We start from the raw sequence: 23,536 nt of genomic DNA, 5'->3' as shown, positions 1-23,536 counted from the left end.
ATTTACCTTACATTTTAGAGAAAATGTGCAATTTCTAAATTACCTAAAAGATTTGAGAAAATTTTACTTGTTTCTATAAAAACTTAAGAAGCAAATCTCAAGAATAAAAAATATATACTGCATGTATGTTAAACAGTTATCTACTTGGCACTTAATTTCACCATAGCATATTTACCTTAAGCAGTTCAAGACCTGCTCTGATGGCTTGATCAGTTGGAACACCCTCATCTTCATCATCTGCCGTTCCATCTATTGATTTATTCACTTGCTTAATAAGAGCACTGAAGTATGACAAAAAAAAATTGTCATATTTTCAACTGTTCTTTATTACTGAGGTCTAAGAAAAATAATCATGAATATTTTCTATATATACCACATCCAAACACATAAAAATTTGACAAAGCTGTTTCCCAAACATCACGGCAAAACAAAAAATTATAATAGGCATTTTAAGATACTTCTTTTCAAAAACAGCATTTTTCCCATCCATTCAAATGAAGTCCACATATTATGTGATTTGCTATTTTTTTTTTAAGATTTTATTCATTTATTTGGCAGAGAGAGACCCAGCAAGAGAGGAAATGCAAGCAGGGGGACTGGGAGAGGGAGAAGCAGGCTTCCTGCCAAGCAGGAAGCCCAATGCAGGGCTTGATCCCAGGACCCTGGGATCATGACCTGGGCCGAATGCTTAACAACTGAGTCACGCCTGTTTATTAATGCTACCTATATTTTTATTCTTGTATTTTCCATGGAAGAATTATGCCCAAACACATGAGTAGGTGTTTTCTAATTATCTGAAATTCATTACTGCTTGAGTAAATAGAACAAGCATACTGAAATAAGGAATAAATGGCAACATTAAGCAATTTCAAAATATTTAGCAAGTAATACTATGTGTCAGGCACTGTTGAGAGAGCCAAAAACACACAGGTCTATTCCTGAAAAGTGTCAAAATACCTAGATAACAGATATATAATAAAACTTCACTAGAAATTAGAATAGATAAAAAGGAAACAATATGCTTTGAAATTTTCTTCTAAAAACATACCTAGCTTCTTTTAAAATAAACGCTTATAATTTGATACCAATTATCTAGAACAGTCATTCACACTTTTAAGTATTTGTTCTTTTTATAAAAAATAAATAACATACACCATCGTTAGAGACATAGTATATGTATTAAATGCAGGAAAATTCAACTATTCAATGTTCTTCAAAATGTTTAGTTGTTCTATGTTTCTACAAAAATATCATGAATTCAAACTGAAGATCAAGCTAGGAGTCAAACATATCTGTCTCTCTTGCAGGGTCCTCTTAAATTCATCAGACACCTTAGCAGCAGATATCTTTGAGAATGTTTTATTCTTTTCTGCCCATTTTTCTTGATTAATCAACTGTCATAGCTCCAACCATCCCAAATAATATTTAAATATTTAGAAAATATTTTCATCCATGACAAAAAGCATGAATGAAGCTCTCAAATCTGGTGAGAGAAGGCCAAAAATTAGTAAGCAAATACATAGAAAATATAATCAGGGAACAATAATGACCACAAAGTAGGCAAAAACAAGAAGTGAAATTCTTTAGCCAGAAAAGGAATGTCTGAAGAGATACAACTGAGCTAATGACCAAAGAACAGGAGCCAGTCATATAAAAATCTGCGAGAAAAAGCATTAACCTGTAAAACCAAAATTAATCAACTGAAAAACTATTAAAAAAACACTAGTTCAGTGAAGTGATACCAACAAAACACAAAAAAATCAGTAGTGCTTTTCTATATCAGCCAAAACCACCCAAAGAATACAGAGAGGGGAAAAATCTATTCACAATGACAAATTAAAATTATAAAATAAGTTTTACATGCACAGAATCTATGTGTAAACTCTACAGTTACATGAAGGGGAACACAAGATTTGAATAAGTCCAGACAAGTCATGACATTTTTTCACTAAATCTCCAAATGTTATTAGGGGAACACAACTTGGTATGGGACAAGATTCAACAGATGCATTCTATGGTTCAACTGGAAAAATCAATTAACATTTGCGAGCAGCCAATTAATTTTAGCAGAAGGGAGAAGGATGAAATTAACCAACAATTAACCAAAGAACTTTCTCAACAAAATAAAAATGTTTCATTAACACCTAAAAAGAAAAATGAACCAAAGCAAAAATTCAGTAAGCATCCAAACCACACAAGAATTTATATTATAGTAAGGAAATAATTACAAATTAATTGGGAAGAATTTTTCAATAAATGGAGTTGATATAACTAGCTTTGATATGGTTTTTTAAAAACGAATGGATATCTACTTCCATCTTACCCTAAAATGAATTCCAAACTAATTAAAGATTTAAGTGGAAAAAAAATAACCACCTAGTATGAAAGGAAAGGCAGAAAAATCATAAAGGAAATAACTGATTTAATAGTATTTATTATATATTTATACAAATTTAAAAGGCAACTGAACTAGATTAATAGCCTTATTTAATAAAGGATTTTTTTTAAAGATATATTAATTTATTTATTTGTCAGAGACAGAGAGAGAGAAAGAGAGATAGAGCAAGCACACACAAGGAGGGGGAATCGCAGGCAGAGGGAGAATCTGGCTCCCCACTGAGAAAGGAGCATGATGTGGGACTCAATCCAAGGACCCCGGGATCATGATCTGAGCTGAAGGCAGATGCTTAACACTGAGTGAGCCACCCCAGCGTCCCTTTATTTTATAAAGCATTCTTACATTCAATAAGAAAAAGACAAGTCCTCCAAGCCCCTCATAGGAAAATTTTTTAAAAAACAATTAACCAAGAAATATATGGGGAAGAAAAACGTTCAACTTTATTAGTGACACACTGTTATTTTTTAAAAAAGAGTATCACCATTTACCTGTGAAATGGCAAGGACTGAAAAGGTTAATAACCACTATCAGGAAGAGTTAGGTGACCTGAACACTGACCACTGGTACAAGGGACTAAGAGTGGAATCTTTCTGGAGACCTAGTTTAATACTGTGGTGGTTAAACAAGAGGGCTCTGGAGCCAGACTTCCTAGGTTTCAATGCCATTCACCACTTCTTAGCAGTGGAAAAGTTATTCAACATTTGTGTAACTCACTGTTCCTTATCTGTAAATTGGGAATAATAACATTTCTTGTCTCACACGGTTAAGAGATAAATGAGCAAACATGTAAAACATTTGGAATCATTCCAAGTACCTTGTAAGGACTAATTGCTACTACCTGTTACTATTATTTACGTTTTGACATACTTTCTACATCACTACAAACTACTGATGATAAAGCCAAAGATTTCAGTCTAACTGTTCATAGTACACATTACTTGTTAAAACTTTCTCCATCTTAAACTTTCAAAACACTACAATAACCTGCTGTTCTTATACTCCTGTGATTTTTCTATTGTTGAAAAACAAAATTCCAAGATTCTGCCCATGATCTTTTAATCTTTTTACTACTTCTACACGATCTCATGCCCAAGGAACAAATCCATTCTCACAGTTCCACATTAAGCTCAATTTGCCTTGATTTTTTAATTGTTTGTCATGTCCAAATAAGAAGCACATCAGTTCCCTTAATTCTTTTCCAAGTATTACTGTGTGCTTCATCATTTGGACTTCAGCTCTTATACTTCTGACTCCTCATCAACATTATTCCCCATTTCCAGTAAGATAACCCACCTACTAAAGCATTCCTCAAATATAATCTTCCCTTTCCATCCCACTACCAGCATCCAGAGACCATTTGTAACACCTTAACAGTCTATCCATTCTACTTCCCTCCTCCTATCCATCATTAAGCATCCAGGGTTCTCAATAGATTGAAGAATACAGTAAAAGCCCTAACGTTAGACATTAAAAGCTTTCCACAATCTCACCTCAACTACTTTTTTTGCTTTATCTCATAACACTTTTATATCTTCCCATGGTCACCATTTTCTAAATATCCTTGTCTTTTCCAGTCCAGTTAGCCTGGTTTACATTAATCTCAGTACCTAGAATATTCATTCTCCCAACTCTGTAAAAACAAATTTTTATCCATCCTTCCTCTTAAGTCGGATACTATTCCTTTAGAGAAAGCCTCTTTCAGTCCTCTGAACACTATTTGCATTAATTTTATGAAACTATAAAATAAACTCCTGATTAAAATTCTTTATTCCATTGCCAGACAATGGATTAATGAAAAGTAAAAAAATGTGCTTTGCCAATACCAACTAGCATTGCCCTGAATAGAGAAAGCATGGGATTATTTATTGAATGAGTTTCAGTCTGATTCAGTGTCTTCCTTATACTAATAAGGGGGGTTCGGATTTTTTGTTTTATATTGTTTTTCAATCCATAGAACCCCTTCTTCAAATGAAAACTGAATGCAACAGGAGTCCAAAGTGACTACTGGGTATCCAAAGCAGGGTCTCCCTACTCTGCAGGGGATCACAGCCCAAAAGCTACACCCTCTACCCTCCTAAACAAAACAAATCCCGAAAAAGGTTTATTGGGTAAAGGATATTATTATCTAGATTCTAATATATCTCTAAAAGATACTACTGATGACCAGTAAACAAGGATGTTATTTTTATATATATACACACACACATTCTGTAAGCACTTTATTTTTTCAACTAGTCGAAACATTTTAGGAAAATGTTTAAAAAAAAGAACATTTTATATAGGGGAATACAGCCATAAAAAGAAAGCATTTTCCAAGATGTCAAAGTTATCTATATCAAAGCTGAAATGAGGGTTGTCTTAAAAATAACACTTTCAGGTCTGAAATACCTGTGAAAATGCATCATATGCTGCTTTACAACATATTCACCTAATTTTCTTTTCCTGAGGGTATAATTATAAATTGTATTACCTATACTATGCAAGTTAACTAAAAAGAGGAATTCCTGATATACTTGGTTAACAGATAGAAACCAGGCTTAAACTCGTATTTTCTCATCCAAATGAAATAATACTTAAAATAAGAAAAATTAAAAATACACAGATATATGCAAACAAGCATGTACATATACATACACATACGTATGTATGAACAGATATATATACAGATATATAAATGAGTATATAGCCATTTCACATACACAAAAATCTGTACAGGTAAGTGCCTGTGTATAGCAGGTACTCAAAAGCAACTGACTAAAGCATGAATGAACAGTGATGAAAATTTAATATTTTTAGATAAAAATACCTGATAGATTCAGTATCTATGTGTACAGGTGCTATCCTCTCCAAAAGAAACTTGATCATCTCCAGGAAAGGATTTGTAGGCTGTTTGGGGTTGCCCAACTTCTTAGTTATTTCACGCTGTGAAGCAGATTTTTTAAAATATTACAAAAATATGTTTAAAAAATTACATCACATTAAAATACTAAGAATCTAAAGTAATTAAAACAATGTAATACTGGTGTTGGAATAAATAAATCAATAGGAATTGAAGGAGTCCAAAAAACCAAACTAACATTTTGCATATGAGAAAGGCAACATTTCAACTAACAGGAAAAAAGATGGATTATTCAATATATTGTGTTGAAATAACTGAACAGATATTTTGAATAAAAACAGATCCCTATCTCATACCTTATGCCACAAACATTCCAAAATGATAAAAACAAATACAAAAGAATAAAATCAGGTTCAGTGGAGACACAAACTTCAGAGAGTAGAGTTATCAGGAAAGCTTGCTAAAAACAACAGATTCCAGGACCTCAGTGTGAAGATTAGTCAATCTGGGGTGGAGCCAAGAATCATGTTTTTTCTTTTTTTTCTTTTTTGAAAGCCTCTTGGAAGATGCATGGGCAACAGACTGAGAAATACTGATATTAGTAAATATTTTCATTGACTTGCAATAGAGTGGAATTTTGTAAGCAGGACATAAAATGCAAAAGCCTTAAAGAGTCTGCTGATAGACTCAGCTACATAAAAATAAAACTATGGTATGTAAAGGACATCATAAATAAAATGAAAGGGCAAACTACAAATGAAAGAAAATTATTTGCAGCTTAATTAACATACATGATTAACAAATCAACAGATAAAGACAAATGTCATTCCAGAAAAATAGGCAAAGATTAAAAACATACAATTTACAAAAATATATATATAAATGGCTAATATGCCCAAGAAGAAAAAATGGTCAGATGACTAGCAACCAAGAATACAAATCCTACCAAAATAATTATGTTTTCCTTGGAGTTCTGCTTCTTTCCAATAATGACAGAAGCCAATATTGAATCTATCCTAAAGAAATAACCAAGAATGCAAGAAATTATCTGGCTATAAAGATACTAAAATGGTCTTTAAATAAAAACAGAGAAAAAAAATCTAAATGTGTAACACAAGTGACTGTTCAACAATTATGATACTTAGAATCAGTGGTACGTTCCACTGCTAGTAATACGGCAAAAGACTAATAAAAATAAGTAAAATGTACAATGCTGTATGCATATGATCTTACTTTGAAAGATATATACCATAATATTAAACAGTAATTGTCTCTATAAAGGGGTTTTAGTTTATTGCCATTTTTGTGATATTTTACATAATGAATATAAATTTCATATAATGAATACAAAATCCACATAAATGAATCGAAGTTATTTTGTTTTGAAAGGGGGTCAAAATTTTACATAATGAATATTATGTAAAATAATGCATATTTTACATAACGAATATAAATTATTTCCTAAAAGGAGTCAAAAAAAGTTTGGGGGCTCTTCAAACATTAGTTTTTTTGTGTTTTGGGCTTTTTTTTTTTTTTTTTGGTGGGAGAGAGAGAGAGAGCAGAGCACACACAAGTCAGGGAGAGGGAACGGAAGGAAACAGGGAAAGAGAATCTTAAGCAGGCTCCACACCCAGCATGGAGTCCAACACAGAGCTAGATCTCACAACCCTGAGGTCATGACCTGAGCCAAAATCAAGAATCTGACACTTAACCAACTGAGCCACCCAGACGCCCCAAACATCAGCTCTTTTTCAATGTCTCTCCTTACCACACAGCCTTCAGCCTGCTTGCAGGAGCATGTTGGACTAACGAGTACTTCTAACTGTTTTCTTATTTTCTCATCATCTTCCAACACCTGTGTGAACTTCTTCATGAAATCCTGAGCCTTACCAGGATCTGGCAAATTTCCTTAAATAAATTAAAATTCAGTAAAAATACCATTTTAGAAATTTCTCAAAATAATAAAGGATCTACATTTTTCATTCTCTTATTACTTTGATTAATAATCCTAATTTACAAATTCAGTTTAGTTTAATTAGAAGTTGTGGAACAATTTCAATAGTTAATTTTCACAAAATTCTGCTTTCTAGAAATATGAAACAAGAATACTGTGAAGGAACACCTTTGTAGAGAGAGACTGAACTATTTCTAAATAACCCCTTGTAATATGTAAGGGGACTAAATATCAACCTGATGATGCCAATTTATTAGTCTCCTTAAGCTGCTTGTGTACATTGTTCTCTTGTAACTCACAAGAAGAGATCAGCAAGATTTACCTTTAAGAAACTATTTGTTAACCCATCCAGAGATAATTCACATACATATGCTATCAGTCAATAACACATGCTGAGCAAAATGTTTCGGGTGTTACTACTGGATATGTCATTAATGCATGGGAGAGGATAAACCCCTGTGGAATCAAAAATGATTTTTATACCACCCTCCTAATAAATGATGTATCAAAACATGAAAGCTAGTAAAATGTTGATCCTAGTGTCTTTTGGGGGTGGAGGTGGGGGGGGGGGCTACTCACAACTGTTACAGAGGACCAGACTAGGCTACTTCTAATAACAGAAATTACAATATAGAACTATGGACTATAATAAAAATTGTAGAAATTCAACTAAATCTTAAAATACAAATGCAGTAAGTGCAGTCTTCAAGTTCACATATAACTTTGAAATTACATTTTAAAAGTCTTATCTAGATCACTGAGGATAATAAGAACAAAGTGTCCTTATTATAAATACTTGACTATATGATCTTTTCACAGTTTTAGAATACAAAAAATCTACTGTACTGTCTTCAAATAATTTTGGAAGATGTCACTTTACAGCCCCTCCATAATGTATGGGCATCATACTAAAAGCTACAATAAGGTCTACCATTCAAGAAACAAACAGAATTGGGAGTGGGGGGAGTGGGAGGAAGACAGAGAGAGGGAGAAGGGAGGGAAGAAGCAAAAAAAAAAAAAACCTTTAATTCAGCATTCTACAAAATACTTGACCATGAAACCCTTTTTTCTAACAATACTATTAACACCTACAGGATACCAGGATTCCTCAGAACAGAATTTGGGAAAACAGACAGGGTTAAAAAATAGAAAAAATACAGATGATCTCCTTTACAAGATAGTATCCAGAGCCAAACAACAAGGAAATAGGTATTAAAAAGCAACAACAGAAAATCACTTGCTTTAAGTTACCTAAAGAAACTGAAAACTAATTTATGTTTATCTGCCCAAGACTAAAAAGATATTTTGGTCTTAAAACACTACTCATGCTAAAACGCCTATGACTTAGTCTAAAACACAGTTAATTAGGTTACTGTTCTCTTCCGTATCTGAGCATTACTTCCATACACATCTTGGAACATTTGTTAACATCTCAGAAATCCATCTAAGATAGATCTCTTCACTATTCCCAAGTGGAAGCTCCATAGAAATGTTCCTCCAGGTGTTCCTGATACTCACTTTGTCCATGTGCTAAACTATACACAGTGATCTCTAAAGCAGGAGGAAAAGCAAATGCTCTACAAAAACAGCTACTTTACCCAATCCTTGCACCAAACAAAAGAGATGTACTATACAATCCTTTTGTATTTACTGTTAAATGCAATTAAATAACATTTTCACTGAAAGCAAAAAAGCAAATTAGCATTTTTTTTTCAAAGAAGTTCTTCTGTAATTATTAGGTATACACTTTAAATTTTGGCTTAGAAGAAAATTGGCTTCAAATAGATTCACATTAGAGCAAGCAACACTAAAGCACAAATTCAGTTTTCACAGTAAGCTTATGCAATAATTTGAATGAATTCCCAAAAATAAATTTATGTAATAAATCCTTTCTCCAGTTCTTTCTCAAACCAACAGAAAAGAAAAAGAAAAGAAAAAGAAAACTTCAGTGTAGCAAAGTAAATGAAAATTTAAAAAAAAAAAGTTGAAGCTGAGTTGTCTGTTGAAAAAAATCAAAAACACATTATACTCTTTTCCTATATTATCATAGCCTAAAATGAAACTCCATGAAACACTTCAAATTATTAAATAGAAATATTTCAATTAAACCTTAAATTTACATGTAATATTTGAAATAACTTACTTGTAATAACCATCACTTTTGAAAATATTGCCTTGACACTGGCATCTGTCTGTAAAACACACACACAAAAAGCAAAATTAATATTTCCTAACAATAATCTTCATTATACCCTTCAGAAAATTAGATAAGCATAACCTACTAATGCTTCAGGCCTATGCCTCAACCACCACAACTCTGAGCTCCTTTTTTAGCTACATTTAAACTCCACGAAGTGAATGAAAGGTGAATGCTCCACTGTCATCTCTTCCCCTTTGCCCTGTTTTGTCATCCTCTAAACAAAAGAGAAGACTACTACACTAACCTTTTGAAACAGGGAGATATTTTGTTTTCTTTAGCAATGAAAGAACAGGCAACTAAGTATAAAAAAGGAAAAAAAATTACCTGGTTTTCAAGTTTTAAGCTTGAAACAAAAAGTTCACAAGTATGTAATTCTCAATGACTTAAGGTGTTGCTAAAATTTTTAAGCCTGAGGATTATAAGGTATAGTCATGAAGCATACGGGGAAGACACGGGATAAAGAAAATTCAAAAGGATGCCAGTGACATGTACAAAAGATTTTTCTAAGAGTACTACTTACTTGTCATATCAACCTAGTATTATTTCAGTGAATGAATATGTTAACCACATTGTACCCCATGTAATAGTCTGGGAAGTCACATGTACAAAAGATATTTCTAAGAGCACTAGTTATTCACTGCATCAAGTTAGTGTTATTTCTTTAAAAAAGATGTCTTTGTGCAACTCTGTATAATATACTGAACTAGAAAAACATTGGCGTGAAGGCAACAAATCAAATAAATACACAAATAAACCATCCCTATTCAGAAGGAGTTTGCTAAGAGGAAGCAAAAGACAAAACATAAAATAGAAGAGTTAATTCCCAAATAATTGGAATTTAAAGTATTTGAATAGATCTGTCTAGAGTCATATAAGATCTGTTGTTTAATTTGGGGAGAAATAGGTATTGCTTGGCTGTCAAGAAGTTGATCCACATGAAAAAGAAACAGCATCAACAAAAGTATAATAGTGGAAATAATGTCACTTTGAGTGACACTGAGCAAATGAATTTAGTTAAATAAAGTAGAAGGGCTATAGTGCTGAACTAAATAAGAATAAAACTATTTATCAGACTGAATAATGAAGAAGGCAAAGAAATACTGATTAGTAAGTGTGTAAGAATCTTCCTAGTAAAATAGGGAGAAAAATAAACACCCAAAAGATAAACACAGCTTTGTATTTTTCCCTACCTTTAACTCCATAACGTCTACTGTAATTCTTGGTATAAAGTGAATATTAAGTAATAAGAGACTATTAATTCTCCTCTCACTAGAATTAATTCCACTTTGGACTACCATCTTCTTCCATTTGGTTTCTTCTTCAACCCCATGTCACATTAATGAGAATTCCTTCCCTCTTTAACTTGTACAACTCAGTAATTATTTTGAATTCTCTCTTTATTTTGGACAACTCAGTAATTATTTTAAGACAATTTAAAGAAAAATTCCACTATGCAGAAGACATTAAAACATTTTAATTGAATTTGAGACTGTATTTTGTTATTTCTTATGAGAATGAAGTCACGAGACCCTCCCAAGTTGTTATCAACAGACAAGGGGAAGAAGTTCCCACTAAATAAATTTTAAAGGGACAGTGAGAATCAAAAACAAAATTATTTTTTATTAGTCTCACACATCATGCTGTTCAACATATGATGGGCACACTTAACATACTACCTAACTGCTATTTTATGACTTCAGTAATGCCTAAAATCAGAAATATTTTTGTAGACATACATATAAAAACATCTGGCATTTTTAATTAACACCTTTGCAACTTTGACCAAAAAGAAGTAAATTAATACAGCTCTAGGTAGCAAACAGGAGCACTTTATCCAGAGCTTATTAACTGAAACACACTAACTTACTGCAATAGAACAATGACTAAAATACATGTTTACAGGCTGAAGCACACTAAATTAATTGGAGGTTTCCAATTTTGTTCCTTGGCAGAGAAAGTACTGAAACAGCAGAATCACTAAAATTAGTTTTAAGTCATCTATTACAAGAAAAAACTTATTCTAGCAGGTTCAATATACTCAATAATCACAGATTTCAATAAACCATAAACAAAGAGGTTATTGTTAGCCTCCCCTTACATGAAACAACTCCTCTCTATTGACCTCTGTTCTATAAGCATGCAGTATTTGTTTTGTTTTAGAGTGGGGGGTTGGGAGAATGAGGGGGGTTTCACTAAGGAGAGAAAAGAAATTAAAAATACTAGTGTATTATTATTTTTGTGTGTTATAGATTTCCTTGGATGCAATTTAAAATGGCATTTTATATATATTTTTTGATGAACTGATACTACTTTTTTGATGAATTATAACTTTTACAGGCCTACATAGAACATTCTCAAACAACATTCTAGGGAAAAAGAACACCCAGAATCATTCTAAAAGTCTAAAAAATAAAATATGATACATCAACTGGATGAATACCAAGATTAACTTATAATTATGAAAAACAAGTAGTACATTAAGATTACTATAACATTAATTCTAAGTAAAAATATAAAGATACATAATTAAAATTACATGACATGAAAATTTTCTAAAACAACAAGACTACACGATGGGAATATTTTAGGGCAGCAAGACAGAGTGCAAATTTACTTTCTTTGCTTTCAATAGATACAGTCATTTTCTGTTTTTTTTTAAAGCTACAAAAAAACTTTAATTCTGAGTACAAAGACATATATTCTCTTTCCTGTTGTGTATCACCTTTTACAGATATAGTAAATTTAAACTTTGAATTTTTCTATGCAATCAGTTTCTTAAAAATTTCATTGTTCTAAATTAGAGATCATAGCTTCTCCAGTAGAACAGTTCCACACAGAAACAACTGTCCAACAACACTGTAGCAATGAGAAGGAGTAACTAAAATACAGGCATTTTACAAAGCTTATCATCAAAGGAAAACTTTTCATTACATTTAACTTACTTTGGGTTGCTTAATTAAATCAAGCAAATCCTTTACTTGATGTCGGAGCAGATTTTGACATTTCCACATTTCATTCAATGCTCTGCAAAACACAAACACATAAATTTAAATAACAAAACAATAACAATCCTTCCAGAATATTCCAAATATATTTTTTTAAAGTTGAAATTAACAAAAGAGATGAGAGAGATGAGGTAAACTTTACAGAACTAAGCAACTGATGATGTATGGAGCAAAAGGGCAAGGAAAATATAAGAGGTATGAACATGTGAAGGGATATCTAGATCATTAACTACAATATGTGTATAAATTAGGGTATAGGAATAATCTACAGAGATTATAAACTTGAGAAATAAAGGAATATTTGATGGAGTAAGGTCCTGTAATAGGCAGGATGAAAAGGAATCAAAGCCACAAACAGAAAAGAGTTTGTGCTGAGAGAATGCGGGATACTTTTTTCTAAAACAGAAATGCTCATAATGTAACTTTATATAATATGTATTATATGTTTATGTATATTATTATAAAAGTGTGTATTATGTACTTATAGGTAAGTATACAGTTAAACATTATAATAAAATTAAAATGTATAAACCAATGTAAATAAAAATGATAAGCTCTCACTTGTTTTATTTATCCTCAAGTTCTCACTGTTTAGAGGTAGAATTTATGTTTAGATTTTTTTTTAAGATTAATTTATTTGAGAGAGAAAGAGAGAAAATGTGAGGGGGGGAAGGAGAGAGAGAATCTCAAGGAGACTCCCCACTGAGCAGACCTTGACAGGGGGCTTGATCTCACAGCCTGAGATCATGACCTGAGCCAAAACCAAGAGGTGGAATCCCAGCCCAGTCACCCAGGCACGCCTATGTGTTTAGATTTCTAAGGGCTCATTGAGGTCTACAGTCTGAAGTATAGCTGTTACACAGTACACTAAATAACATATTATGTTCATTATACAAATTATATAAAACATTATTACCTATATATTCTATATAGTTTATATATAGATTACATATAATCTATATATAATTATATATTATATATATTATTAGATATACAATTATATATTATATATATTATATAATATATATTACCTATATATTCTACACATCCCATATAGAATACATATAAGCATATTTATACTATATAAATTTGACATGTACAAGTATTTATATCCTATATATTCATTAGTTTATATAAATATATGTGTTTACATATTATTACATGTAAGTGAATATTATTTTTATACGGCAAAATTTTTGATGTCCTCTTAATACTTTTGTTTTCAGACAGAAATTTAAATCTAAAAAGAAATTATACACATACTCAAGAAAATACACACAAATCATGAGAGCAGTTAATGTTACTGAAATATTGAGTTACAGAATTCAGAACCACACAGTTTAATATTTGAAAGGAAATTTTCCAAAACCAAATACTTTTTATTATTTTGTTTTGAATTACTTACACTTCGATTTAACCTCCCCTATCACACATATTAAGCACTGCCATAAAACTGTAATATAGTACAAAAGCATAAAAAAAAACACCTTTTTTTTCATAGACAAGAACTAATTGCTAAAAAAGTTTCATTCTCCTCCTTAACATTCTGTTTTAAGAATACCTTTGGATACTTTTATGGAAATAAAATAGTTTAAATTTGGACACTTAAATTCCTTTACAGTAGTCATCTCAAAATGGTACTGGCAAAGCAGCAGCATTTTATATTAAAAGCAAAATTAAAATAACTATACATGTAGACATTAAAGAAAAATGACCAGTATACAGAGGACTGTAAAAATCTCATACTAAGTAAGAGTTACATAATTAAAATAATTTTCAAAAAACAGAGTAGTCATCTGTGAAATTACTCCTGAACTCCAAAGTCAATGAATTGTCCCTTGCTTCTTAACACTTCATCATTACTTACAACTTCTGACAGGCCTGGACTTTTAAAACTTACCTTCACTTAAAGCAGGAATTATTACACCTCTAATAGCTATTTATTAAAGATGAAATATCAAGCAATTCCAAAGCTCCATATAAAATATTATGGCTATAGTGTAAATCAAAAAGTGACCATCACTAAGACTTTGTATTATATTTTTAGGGAAACCATCCTCTCAAGCATTTTAATAAAATTATCTTTTTTTTTTCTTAAGGTTTTTTTTTTCTTTTAATTTACTTCACACACAGAGAGAGATCACAAGTAGGCAGAGAGAGAGAGAGGAGGAAGCAGGTTCCCCGGCTGAGCAGAGAGCCCGATGCGGGGCTCGATCCCAGGACCCTGGGATCCTGACCTGAGCCGAAGGCAGAGGCTTTAACCCAAGAGCCACCCAGGCGCCCCTAATAAAATTATCTTAAGCAGCAAAGACAATTTATCTTTGTGTTTGCCTTCCTAAATAATCCTTTAAAAAAAGAAAAAAAAAAGAGTAGACATAATATTACTACAACTGGAAGACAAATATAACTTAATATGAGCCTGAATTCCAGCACTGTCACTAAATAAACACAAAAAACTTGATTAGAGAATGGATACTCTTACAGTTGTTACTGGTCTAGTCTTCTCACTAGAGCTTTGCACTAACTCAAAGAAAAAGACAGCCACCATTGGGTGGCTATCAGAAACCTGTACGAGTGCTGAAGAGAAACTCTCCTCCAGCATTCAGCTCCCAGTTGGCAAAACTACCCACCAGACTCAGCAGTACAAAATCGGGTCTAGATGAGAGCCTGCCTAATGAAAGATATCACAACCACAACACCTGAAACTACCACTAACTCTTGCCATTAACAGCTGTTCTAGGAAGCCTGGGGGAGGTGGCAACACACACCATGATTAGAGAGTACTCAAGCCTGCCTCTGTTCTCTTTTTCATTAATCAAGATATTTAGGGGGACACCTGGGTGACTCAGTCAGTTAAGCATCCAAATTTTGGTTTGGGCTTGTGTCATGACCTCAGGGCTGTGGGATCAAGCCCCACTGTGAGTCTCCCCATTCTGTGGAGTGTCTGCTTGAAGGTTTTTTCCCTCATCCCCGCCTTGGGCAGGCATGTATGCATGTGCACACTTTCTCTCAAATGAATAAATCTTTAAAAAAAAAAAAAGATATTAGTTAACTTGGGGACTTGCTTAAAACTGATACATACCAACTTTTAAATACAGAAAGTACTGTCTTCCCCAAAAGAACATGATCACAATAAAATATATGGTTCTTTCAACAAATAAGAAAGATCAAATAAGTTCTCACCATGAACCTGCCTGCCAAGCAGCTATTTTTAAGTGCTTTTCAAACTAATTAGAGTTATAAATTCAAATGACTTCTGGGCTAGAACGGTAATGTATAATGAGTAAAAACAGATGTTACAATACAGAGTGGTGAGGACTCTGATAAGATTAGAAACATTATTGAAAACATCAAGATTATTACTATTCAGGAAAATGAAAAAAAGATGTGACAAAATTTAAGACCCAAGAGTCACAAAAAATAAGATGTCTGATAATGTTTAGGAAGACACAGAAAATGAATGACCAACAAGCTATAAATATTATGCATGAATCTTAGGAACCTAAAAAAAATAGGGGGAAAAGTCACAGAAGACTATATCCACACTTACTCTACTTTCATAAAGTTCAAAAACAAGTAAAAATAAGTTATTGAGGGATACATACATATATGTAAAACTTTATTTTGATAAAACTGTTTTTTAAAGATTTATTTGTATGTTTATTTGAGAGAAAGAAACAGAGAGCGGGGGAGGGGCAGAGGGAGAGGGAGAGATGCAGACTCCATGCTGAGCGTGGTGCCCAACAAGGGGCTTGATCCCAGGACCCTGAGATCATGACCTGAGCTGAAATCAAGAGTTAACCACTTATCTGACTGAGCCACCCAGGCGCCCCATGATAAACCCACTTTTTAAAAGGAAATGAAAAATAAATAATTTAAGCTAGCAGTTTCCTCTGGGTGGAAGACAGGAGGATAAAAGGGAGAAGAGTTCACAAGTTGAGTGTAGATTCAAAGATATATTTACTTTATCACTATGCTTCAAAACTCCTATGTGATCTGTGTGCATTAAATTTTTCATAAAAATAAATGTAAAGACTTTTGGAAAAATAAATCATGAATGTAAAGTATTAAAGTAGTAAAATGTTAAGTATTAGATTTACAGTTGGTTAATTCTAAAATGCTGGTTAAAATTTTTAAAAAATCATTCAAAAAATATAAATACCTTAAGTGTTTTAACTTAAAACAGATAAAAATCTATTCACTTACCAACCATTTTTGTAGAATCTATTGGTCCATAGATTGGAATTTACTTTCAACTTTTCCATGGCATTATTTTTCAGTGTATCTCATGATTAGCATTTTTACTTTCTAATTCAAACATACTTGTTATTTAAGTGATGAATAATATCTGATATATATATATATAGGCTTTGTTTTAAAGATTTGAGAGAAAGAGGAAGAGAGAGCGATAAGCAAGCCGGAGTGTGGGGGGGAGGGGTAGCGCCATTGCAGGGATTGATCTCAGGACCCTGGGCTGAAATCTAAAGTGGGATGCCTAAGTGACTGAACCACCCAGGTACCCCTTATATATGTATATGTAGTTTTATAACTGCTTTTCAGTATTTTCCTTTACAATTATGATTCTTTTCCATTCCTCATATTAAAGTTTTCATTATTTTTTGCTCCTATGGGGTTTAGAAGTCAACATTTTAATTCTGTTCTTTTAAAGAAACTCAAATTTTTAATTTGTACACTTAATTTACAGCCTAATTAATCAACAAACCTGTCCTCACTCACTCTTTTAAGATAAAAGAACCACAGAACATTTTAGCTGCCATCTTACATGCTGTTATCCTATAGGATCTACCTAGTATTCAAACTTTTTCACAAAGGCGCAGCACCAATCAATCAGAACAGGTGGCAGTAGAACCGGGCCTGAAGGTCCTTCTGCTATGCCCAGGCACAGGGGAAAATGGGTGGGAAGAGGATCCTAGGGACTCTCAATAGATCTTACATACTGTTCCAAGACGTGTGTGCTGGCTAAATATCAGCCCAGATGCTAACCTACTTTTTACTCTACACCTCCTTCCCTTGGTAAAGAAAACTTTGTTGTTATTATTATTGTTGGTGGTGTTGGCATTGTTGTTTTTATAAGCACTGATTATTCAGATCTGCAGAAGTGTTTGGAAATTTTGTTACTACTTACATCCTATTCCTTTCTTCTGAATTTTGTTTTTTGCCAAAAGAAACTTTTACTCTAGTAATTTTCTCAAGTAGGATATATGAGTGGTTGACTCTCATTTTTTGCTTAAGAGTGTCTTTCATTTTTGTTCATGAAAGACGGGTGAACTGAGTCAAGAAGCCTAGACTATGATTTCACTTAGGTTGTCTCAAGTAAGTATATATATATATGCTATTCTCATTCATTCTAATCAGCCATCAATTGCACCATGAAGATAAGGATGCACTCTAATTCTTGAGGTGTTGGCATATGATAATTTTGTTTTAAAATCAATTAAATATGGTAGTAACATAATTCACTGCATGCAGTAGAAAAAGAATGAACTTTGGAACCAGGTAGAGTTCAAATCCTGACTTTGTCTCCTACTACTTGTGTGATTTTGTGCAAGTTAACTGACCTCTGGAATTCAGTTTCCCATGTGAAAAACAGGACAAATATCAATTACACGAAGGGTTGGCAAGTATTTCTATAAAAGGCCAGATAATAAATGTTATGGACCATACAATACAGTCTCTGTTGAAACTATGCAATTCTGCTGTTAAAGCACAAAAGCAGCCATTGATAATATATACTCCTCTGCCTTAAGTACAACAGATAATAAGAAATTCACATTTCTCCTTTTCTTCAATGTTTCTATGAAAGTTATAATTGGCACATATAATAATTCCCATGGAAGAAGTCAAAGTCCCATTAAGGAGACATAGGAATGAAAATTATACACAGCTCCTTAGATTTCAATTTCCGAACATTTAATCCCCCACTTGTAATGACATTTGCTGGAATGCAGAGCATCTACATTTTCTAAAACCTAGGGCAAATCAATCTCTAGGTTTCAATTTCCTAACCATCAGTACGATTCAATTAGTAATGTCTCTTCCATGTCCAAAATGCCAATTCCGTATTTTCTGCTCAAAAGTATTTTCTGAATGAAAAATGGTCATTAAAATGTATTTGTGCATACCCATATGCCAAACTATAACAGATGCTGAGGTTATACAGCATAAAATATGTACCCTACCGCTCTACAGCAAAATTCAAATGACCATGAGGTTAAAATAAGGCGGTAGGATTTTCTCAGTATAGATCTTCTTAATGCCTTAAGGAAGAAAACAAACAAAAAGGTACATCAATACTTTTTGAAACGACAATATGTATGTCTGGGGAAAGAAATCAAATCCTGAAAGATTCCATGTCAATCAGCTCTATGTTTTAATTGCTTATAAAAATCCTTGTTAATCCCATGTTGATAGCAGTACCTTTGAAAAAACAGCCAAGTATTTTATTGTGTCTGATCATTTAAACAATGTTTGCATTACATAAATTGTTAACATTTAAAAATACATTTGTGGGGGTTTTCCCCATAAAATCCAATACACTGAAAAAGATGAAAAAAAAAAAAAACAAAATTTGACATTGAAACATACTTCACAGCATTTAAATCCAGTGTGGCATACAAGTAATATAGACACTTCATCCGTTCTGTAGTTTCCAAATTGTGGGGAACCATGTATTGAGCAAAGATGCGTTCAACAAGCAATCTGCAAAAACACAGAGAAGGTACTGTAATGATTTTTTTTTTAATGTATTGAATTTGTATATAAAATTCCAAAACACACAAAGTATACATATAAGAGAAGTTTCTGCTTTCTGTATGGAGATGAGATTTCAAATTGATGATTCCCTTCTATAAGAAGAGGAGCTGAAAAAAGATTTAGCTGGATGTACTGGCAATAACTCTATACCCAGCTAAGATAACTACCTCTGCATAACCTTAAGTATATACGAGGGATTCGATTTCCTTATCTGAATAATAAAGTGTCAAAAAACCAGGTCCTTCCAAATGACAAATTCTAAGCATCTCTAAGTTAAAATTTCTAAAGACATAATAAGACTCTTCTGAGTTTTTATTCTTCTGAGTAAACATCATGAAAAGACCTGGTTAACAGTTTAAAAAAAAAAAAAAAGTAATAGCAAATAATTTAAATCTCCCATGCAATGATGTTGCACACTCAAAAAGTCTAAAAATGTTAATTTTATAAAAATAGTACCTATAAAGTTTCTTAAATAAAGTTAATCTAAGATACCCAGTTTCTAGTTACTGTAACTCTTAAAACTGTAAGGTGGCCTACTGGTTCTTAATTTTCTCATTCTCATCTATTATGAGTAAGACCATTTGGATCTAAGAATTTAAAATAAATTCAAGCAAGTGAAATGAATTCTGCAAGCAGGATTCACAGATCTATTTACTACTAAATGGTTAGGATCCATACAAGATCTAACCTTATACTACAAAAGAAAAATATGATTATATTCAGATGTATTTCAAATAAAACTATAAACTGTCTTTTTATCCTTCAGTAAAAACTGTTTATTTAAAATGTCTAAAATCCAAAAGCTTTACTTTCATTTACTTGAAAACATTTTATTTGAAAAATAACCTGTGAAATAAAATTTAAATGATTATACACATTTCTACTCTTAAGTACCTCTGTTTAAAAATAGTATACAAAAATGAACTTAAAAACTGTATCCCTCCTTAAAGGTATATGCACATTATTGCTTCATTTATGGCTTTGGTAGGAAGAAAACTAGTCACTCACTAGCTTTAACTTGCAGTAAAAACTGAGACACTTTAAAGTTATAAAGAAAACAGTTTACCTAAAACAAAAGATCAACAATAGCTAAATACATCAAAAGCACCATATAATTTACATATGGTGTCCTTAACTTACCGATCATCAATACTATTTTGATAATATATATGTAGCAATTTGTCTTTGATCCATGAAATCTGTTTTGCAGCATCTTTTCCAGCTGCTGATTGTAAAGCATACTTCTTATAAATTTGGGCAAGTCCCATCATGGCTTCTTTGCGCACTCTCCACTTAAAGTAAAAACAAAAATGCTTTCTTAAAATTTAAAAATGTTCACATTGTATTTCAAGAAAGTCCATTTTCTTGTTTTTAAGCTGCTTTACACAATATATCTTCATCACTCCTCAGTTACTAGATATCAATTTATAATGACTATGAAAAAAACACAACTATCATTTTAATATATCTACTATGTACGGTACAGAGATATCAACATGTATAAAAAATTTTAATGCTTTAATATCCTAAGCCCATCATTTACCCCTAAAAAACAAACATTAATCACCATCACATGAAGTCACTGAAAATTGGTAAGAGAAAGTATGCTACAAAATTTTAACAGGCAAAGAATGAGTAATTGTGACTTATCCCTTATACATTTTTTCCATTTATGGTGTATATTAAATATACTTCAATTAAAGGTACATGACATTGGTTTTATCAAATGCTAAGTAAAGACACTCAGTTCATTTTGTATATCTGAGAATCAAGTTCAAGTGTAAGAGGAATGCATTCAACTATTTTCTTAAAATACGTATTTGCTAGTATATCTAATACTGCTTAATTATCTTGGGATGAGTTTATTCTTTAATTTTACACAAACAGCACTATAATCAGTAAGATGTTAGTAATGTTTAGAACTTCATGAAGCTGCACAGATTTTTTTTTCCTTTGCAGTCTGTCATTCATTGTATATTATTCCCTTGGTTTTTCTTTCAATTACTTACAGCAGATTAAGAACAGTCCTTATCTCATCCATCCACTGATACATATTGAAATAAAAGACTTCAAAAAGCCTTACTCATAAAATAAGAATTCAATTTGTTTGTAGGAACTTTCTATTCTCTGTCTTATCTCTAATTCCCCAAACTGCTGCTTTAAGAAGAATTTATAGAGCATATTCTAATTCTGCCAAGAACATAAATATATTCCATTATTTTTTGATATTCAATATTTATATGAATGAACCAAAGAGGCCTATTATGAATACAACATTATCAAAAATTATATGAATTTATGTGACTCCAACAATACACAGATACTTAGCTCAAATTCCAAGTCTAACAAAGAAAAAGACTACTTGAACACTTAAAAGGCTGTTATCCTACCACGAGGCAAATCTCCTTTTCCTTCTTTATGCCTTTGGGACCTTTCATTAATACTCTATGAAATATTCAAAAAAGACAAGTCTAAATTTATTAGTTAAGATAATTTATTCCTAATACCTATAGATTTGGAGGGAAAACTATGCAATTCCTGCCCATCTGTCCTCTACCCACAAACAGCATTACCAAAGAGAGCATTAAATGATGACGACGGCACACCCAAACTTATAAGCAACTATTAAAATGACGTATTTGCTAGTCAAAACTATTCACAACTACCAACGGGATTCCCGCTTTGTTAATTAACCCCCAAACACTTCAATGATTTTCATCCTTCACCAAAATTATTCAAGCCTAAATCCAGTAAAACCCACACCAGAAAGGAAAGGTAATGGGGATGAGGAGAGAATGAACATTCACTCACATAACTTTACTGAGTGTCTAATATTGCCAGGCAATAAGAATACAAGAATAAGAAGACACTATACCTCTCTTAAGAAGCCACTGATTACTGAGTGCAGCTAGTGGGTGCTCACTCAAGGGGAAAGGTTTAGGGTCACAGAAGATAGGCTGGAAGCATGCTGCTCTGCCAGGTTTAGCTTTGCAAAGTTGAAAACATGTTATTTTCTACTCCACAGAAATTATAATACAACCAGCTAAAGGACTATCAACTGATACTCATGTGAAAAGAAACAGAAGAGAGTCAACAACAACATAAGAAAGTTGCGTCAGAGGCCTTTACAAGTCATTTATTAAAACTAGTGTCCAGGCTAAACATCTGACTACCATTTAGAGCCATCTCATTTTTAAGATGAGAACAAATAATCTCAATTTATAAACCTAACAAAACTTAATATAACAAAAAAAATAAAACGTTCTCATAAATACTAATATTAAAATGCCTCCTAAAAAGGGCAAGTTACATTTAAATCTCAATATTTCCAAATGAAATACTACTAAACTTAAAGTATGCAAAGTAAAAGCTGCCTACTACTAATTATTATTCCTACTTACCCGTTTGTCTAATGTTCTCTCTCTCACAAAATTAAGTAAGTGATCGTTGACCAGAAGAATATCCTTTTTAGCAGCTGTAACTATGGACACAATAACATCATGTCTAATAGCTTCTTCAGGGTCATGTGACCTCACTTTAAGATATTCTGAAAGACAAAATTTTATTTTATTAAAATTGAACTTTAAGAATTAATATGTTTTAAAAGATTGCGTTAAGTCCTTGGTAAGTAAACCACAACAAAACAAAACCTAAGTAGAAGGTTCAAAGTTTCAAAATTAAGAGCAGAGGAGAAAAGGGCATAGACATGAAGGTTAGTCCTTTAGTCAAAATATACTAGTTTACACGCAACTGAGTATTAAAACCCCTCCCCATCTGGGGGTCAGGGTAGTGTATTAAGGAGCTCTTAACCTCATTAATTAAACCATACAAATGAACTAAGAAGTATATGACTTCAAATATTTCATTTCTATTTTTATTTTTTTTTAAGATTTTATTTATTTATTTGACAGAGATCACAAGTAGGCAGAGAGGCAGGCAGAGAGAGAGGGGGAAGCAGGCTCCCTGCTGAGCAGAGAGCCCGACATGGGGCTCGATCCCAAAACCCTGGGATCATGACCTGAGCTGAAGGCAGAGGCTTTAACCCACTGAGCCACCCAGGTGCCCCTCTATTTTTGTTTAAATAGTTAAAATATTCAAGTCAAGTAGTTCTACTGGGAAAAAGCTAGAATATTTAAGCTTCTATCCCTTATCTGAGTAAGGTTTCAGAAAGAACAAAATTAAAATACCATCCACCAAGCAGTAAGATTACAGGAAACACCAAAAGGAAAGTCCATGTAATTAAACTAAGAAAGGCAAAGGAAACATAGAAGAAATTAAACATTTAACAATTAGGAGTGACTGGAGGAAGACCTTAAATTCAGTCAAAAACATGGCAGTTCTGATCTGACACTGAGCTGAAAGAAAA

At 32.5% G+C, this 23,536-nt stretch overlaps 1 protein-coding gene across 6 annotated transcripts in view; it reads right to left on the bottom strand.

The window, feature by feature from the left end:
- Positions 1 to 23,536, bottom strand: part of PDS5B (PDS5 cohesin associated factor B) — a 195,502-nt gene that overhangs the window by 68,018 nt on the left and 103,948 nt on the right. For all 6 annotated transcript variants that reach the window (XM_047723117.1, XM_047723120.1, XM_047723121.1 and 3 more), the window contains exons 11-18: positions 22,572 to 22,717; positions 20,311 to 20,462; positions 19,003 to 19,116; positions 12,334 to 12,415; positions 9,335 to 9,383; positions 7,006 to 7,145; positions 5,205 to 5,320; positions 176 to 281 (exon numbers count right to left, since the gene is read on the bottom strand). In XM_047723117.1, the coding sequence (XP_047579073.1) occupies positions 176 to 281; positions 5,205 to 5,320; positions 7,006 to 7,145; positions 9,335 to 9,383; positions 12,334 to 12,415; positions 19,003 to 19,116; positions 20,311 to 20,462; positions 22,572 to 22,717 (905 nt within the window). The remainder of the gene's footprint in view (positions 1 to 175; positions 282 to 5,204; positions 5,321 to 7,005; positions 7,146 to 9,334; positions 9,384 to 12,333; positions 12,416 to 19,002; positions 19,117 to 20,310; positions 20,463 to 22,571; positions 22,718 to 23,536) is intronic.

The sequence above is a fragment of the Lutra lutra genome, chromosome 3, assembly GCF_902655055.1.
Source record: "Lutra lutra chromosome 3, mLutLut1.2, whole genome shotgun sequence".
In the NCBI taxonomy this organism is placed as follows: domain Eukaryota; kingdom Metazoa; phylum Chordata; class Mammalia; order Carnivora; family Mustelidae; genus Lutra; species Lutra lutra.
The sequence above is the reverse complement of the archived record's forward strand: the minus strand, read 5'-3'. Positions and strand labels throughout refer to the sequence as shown.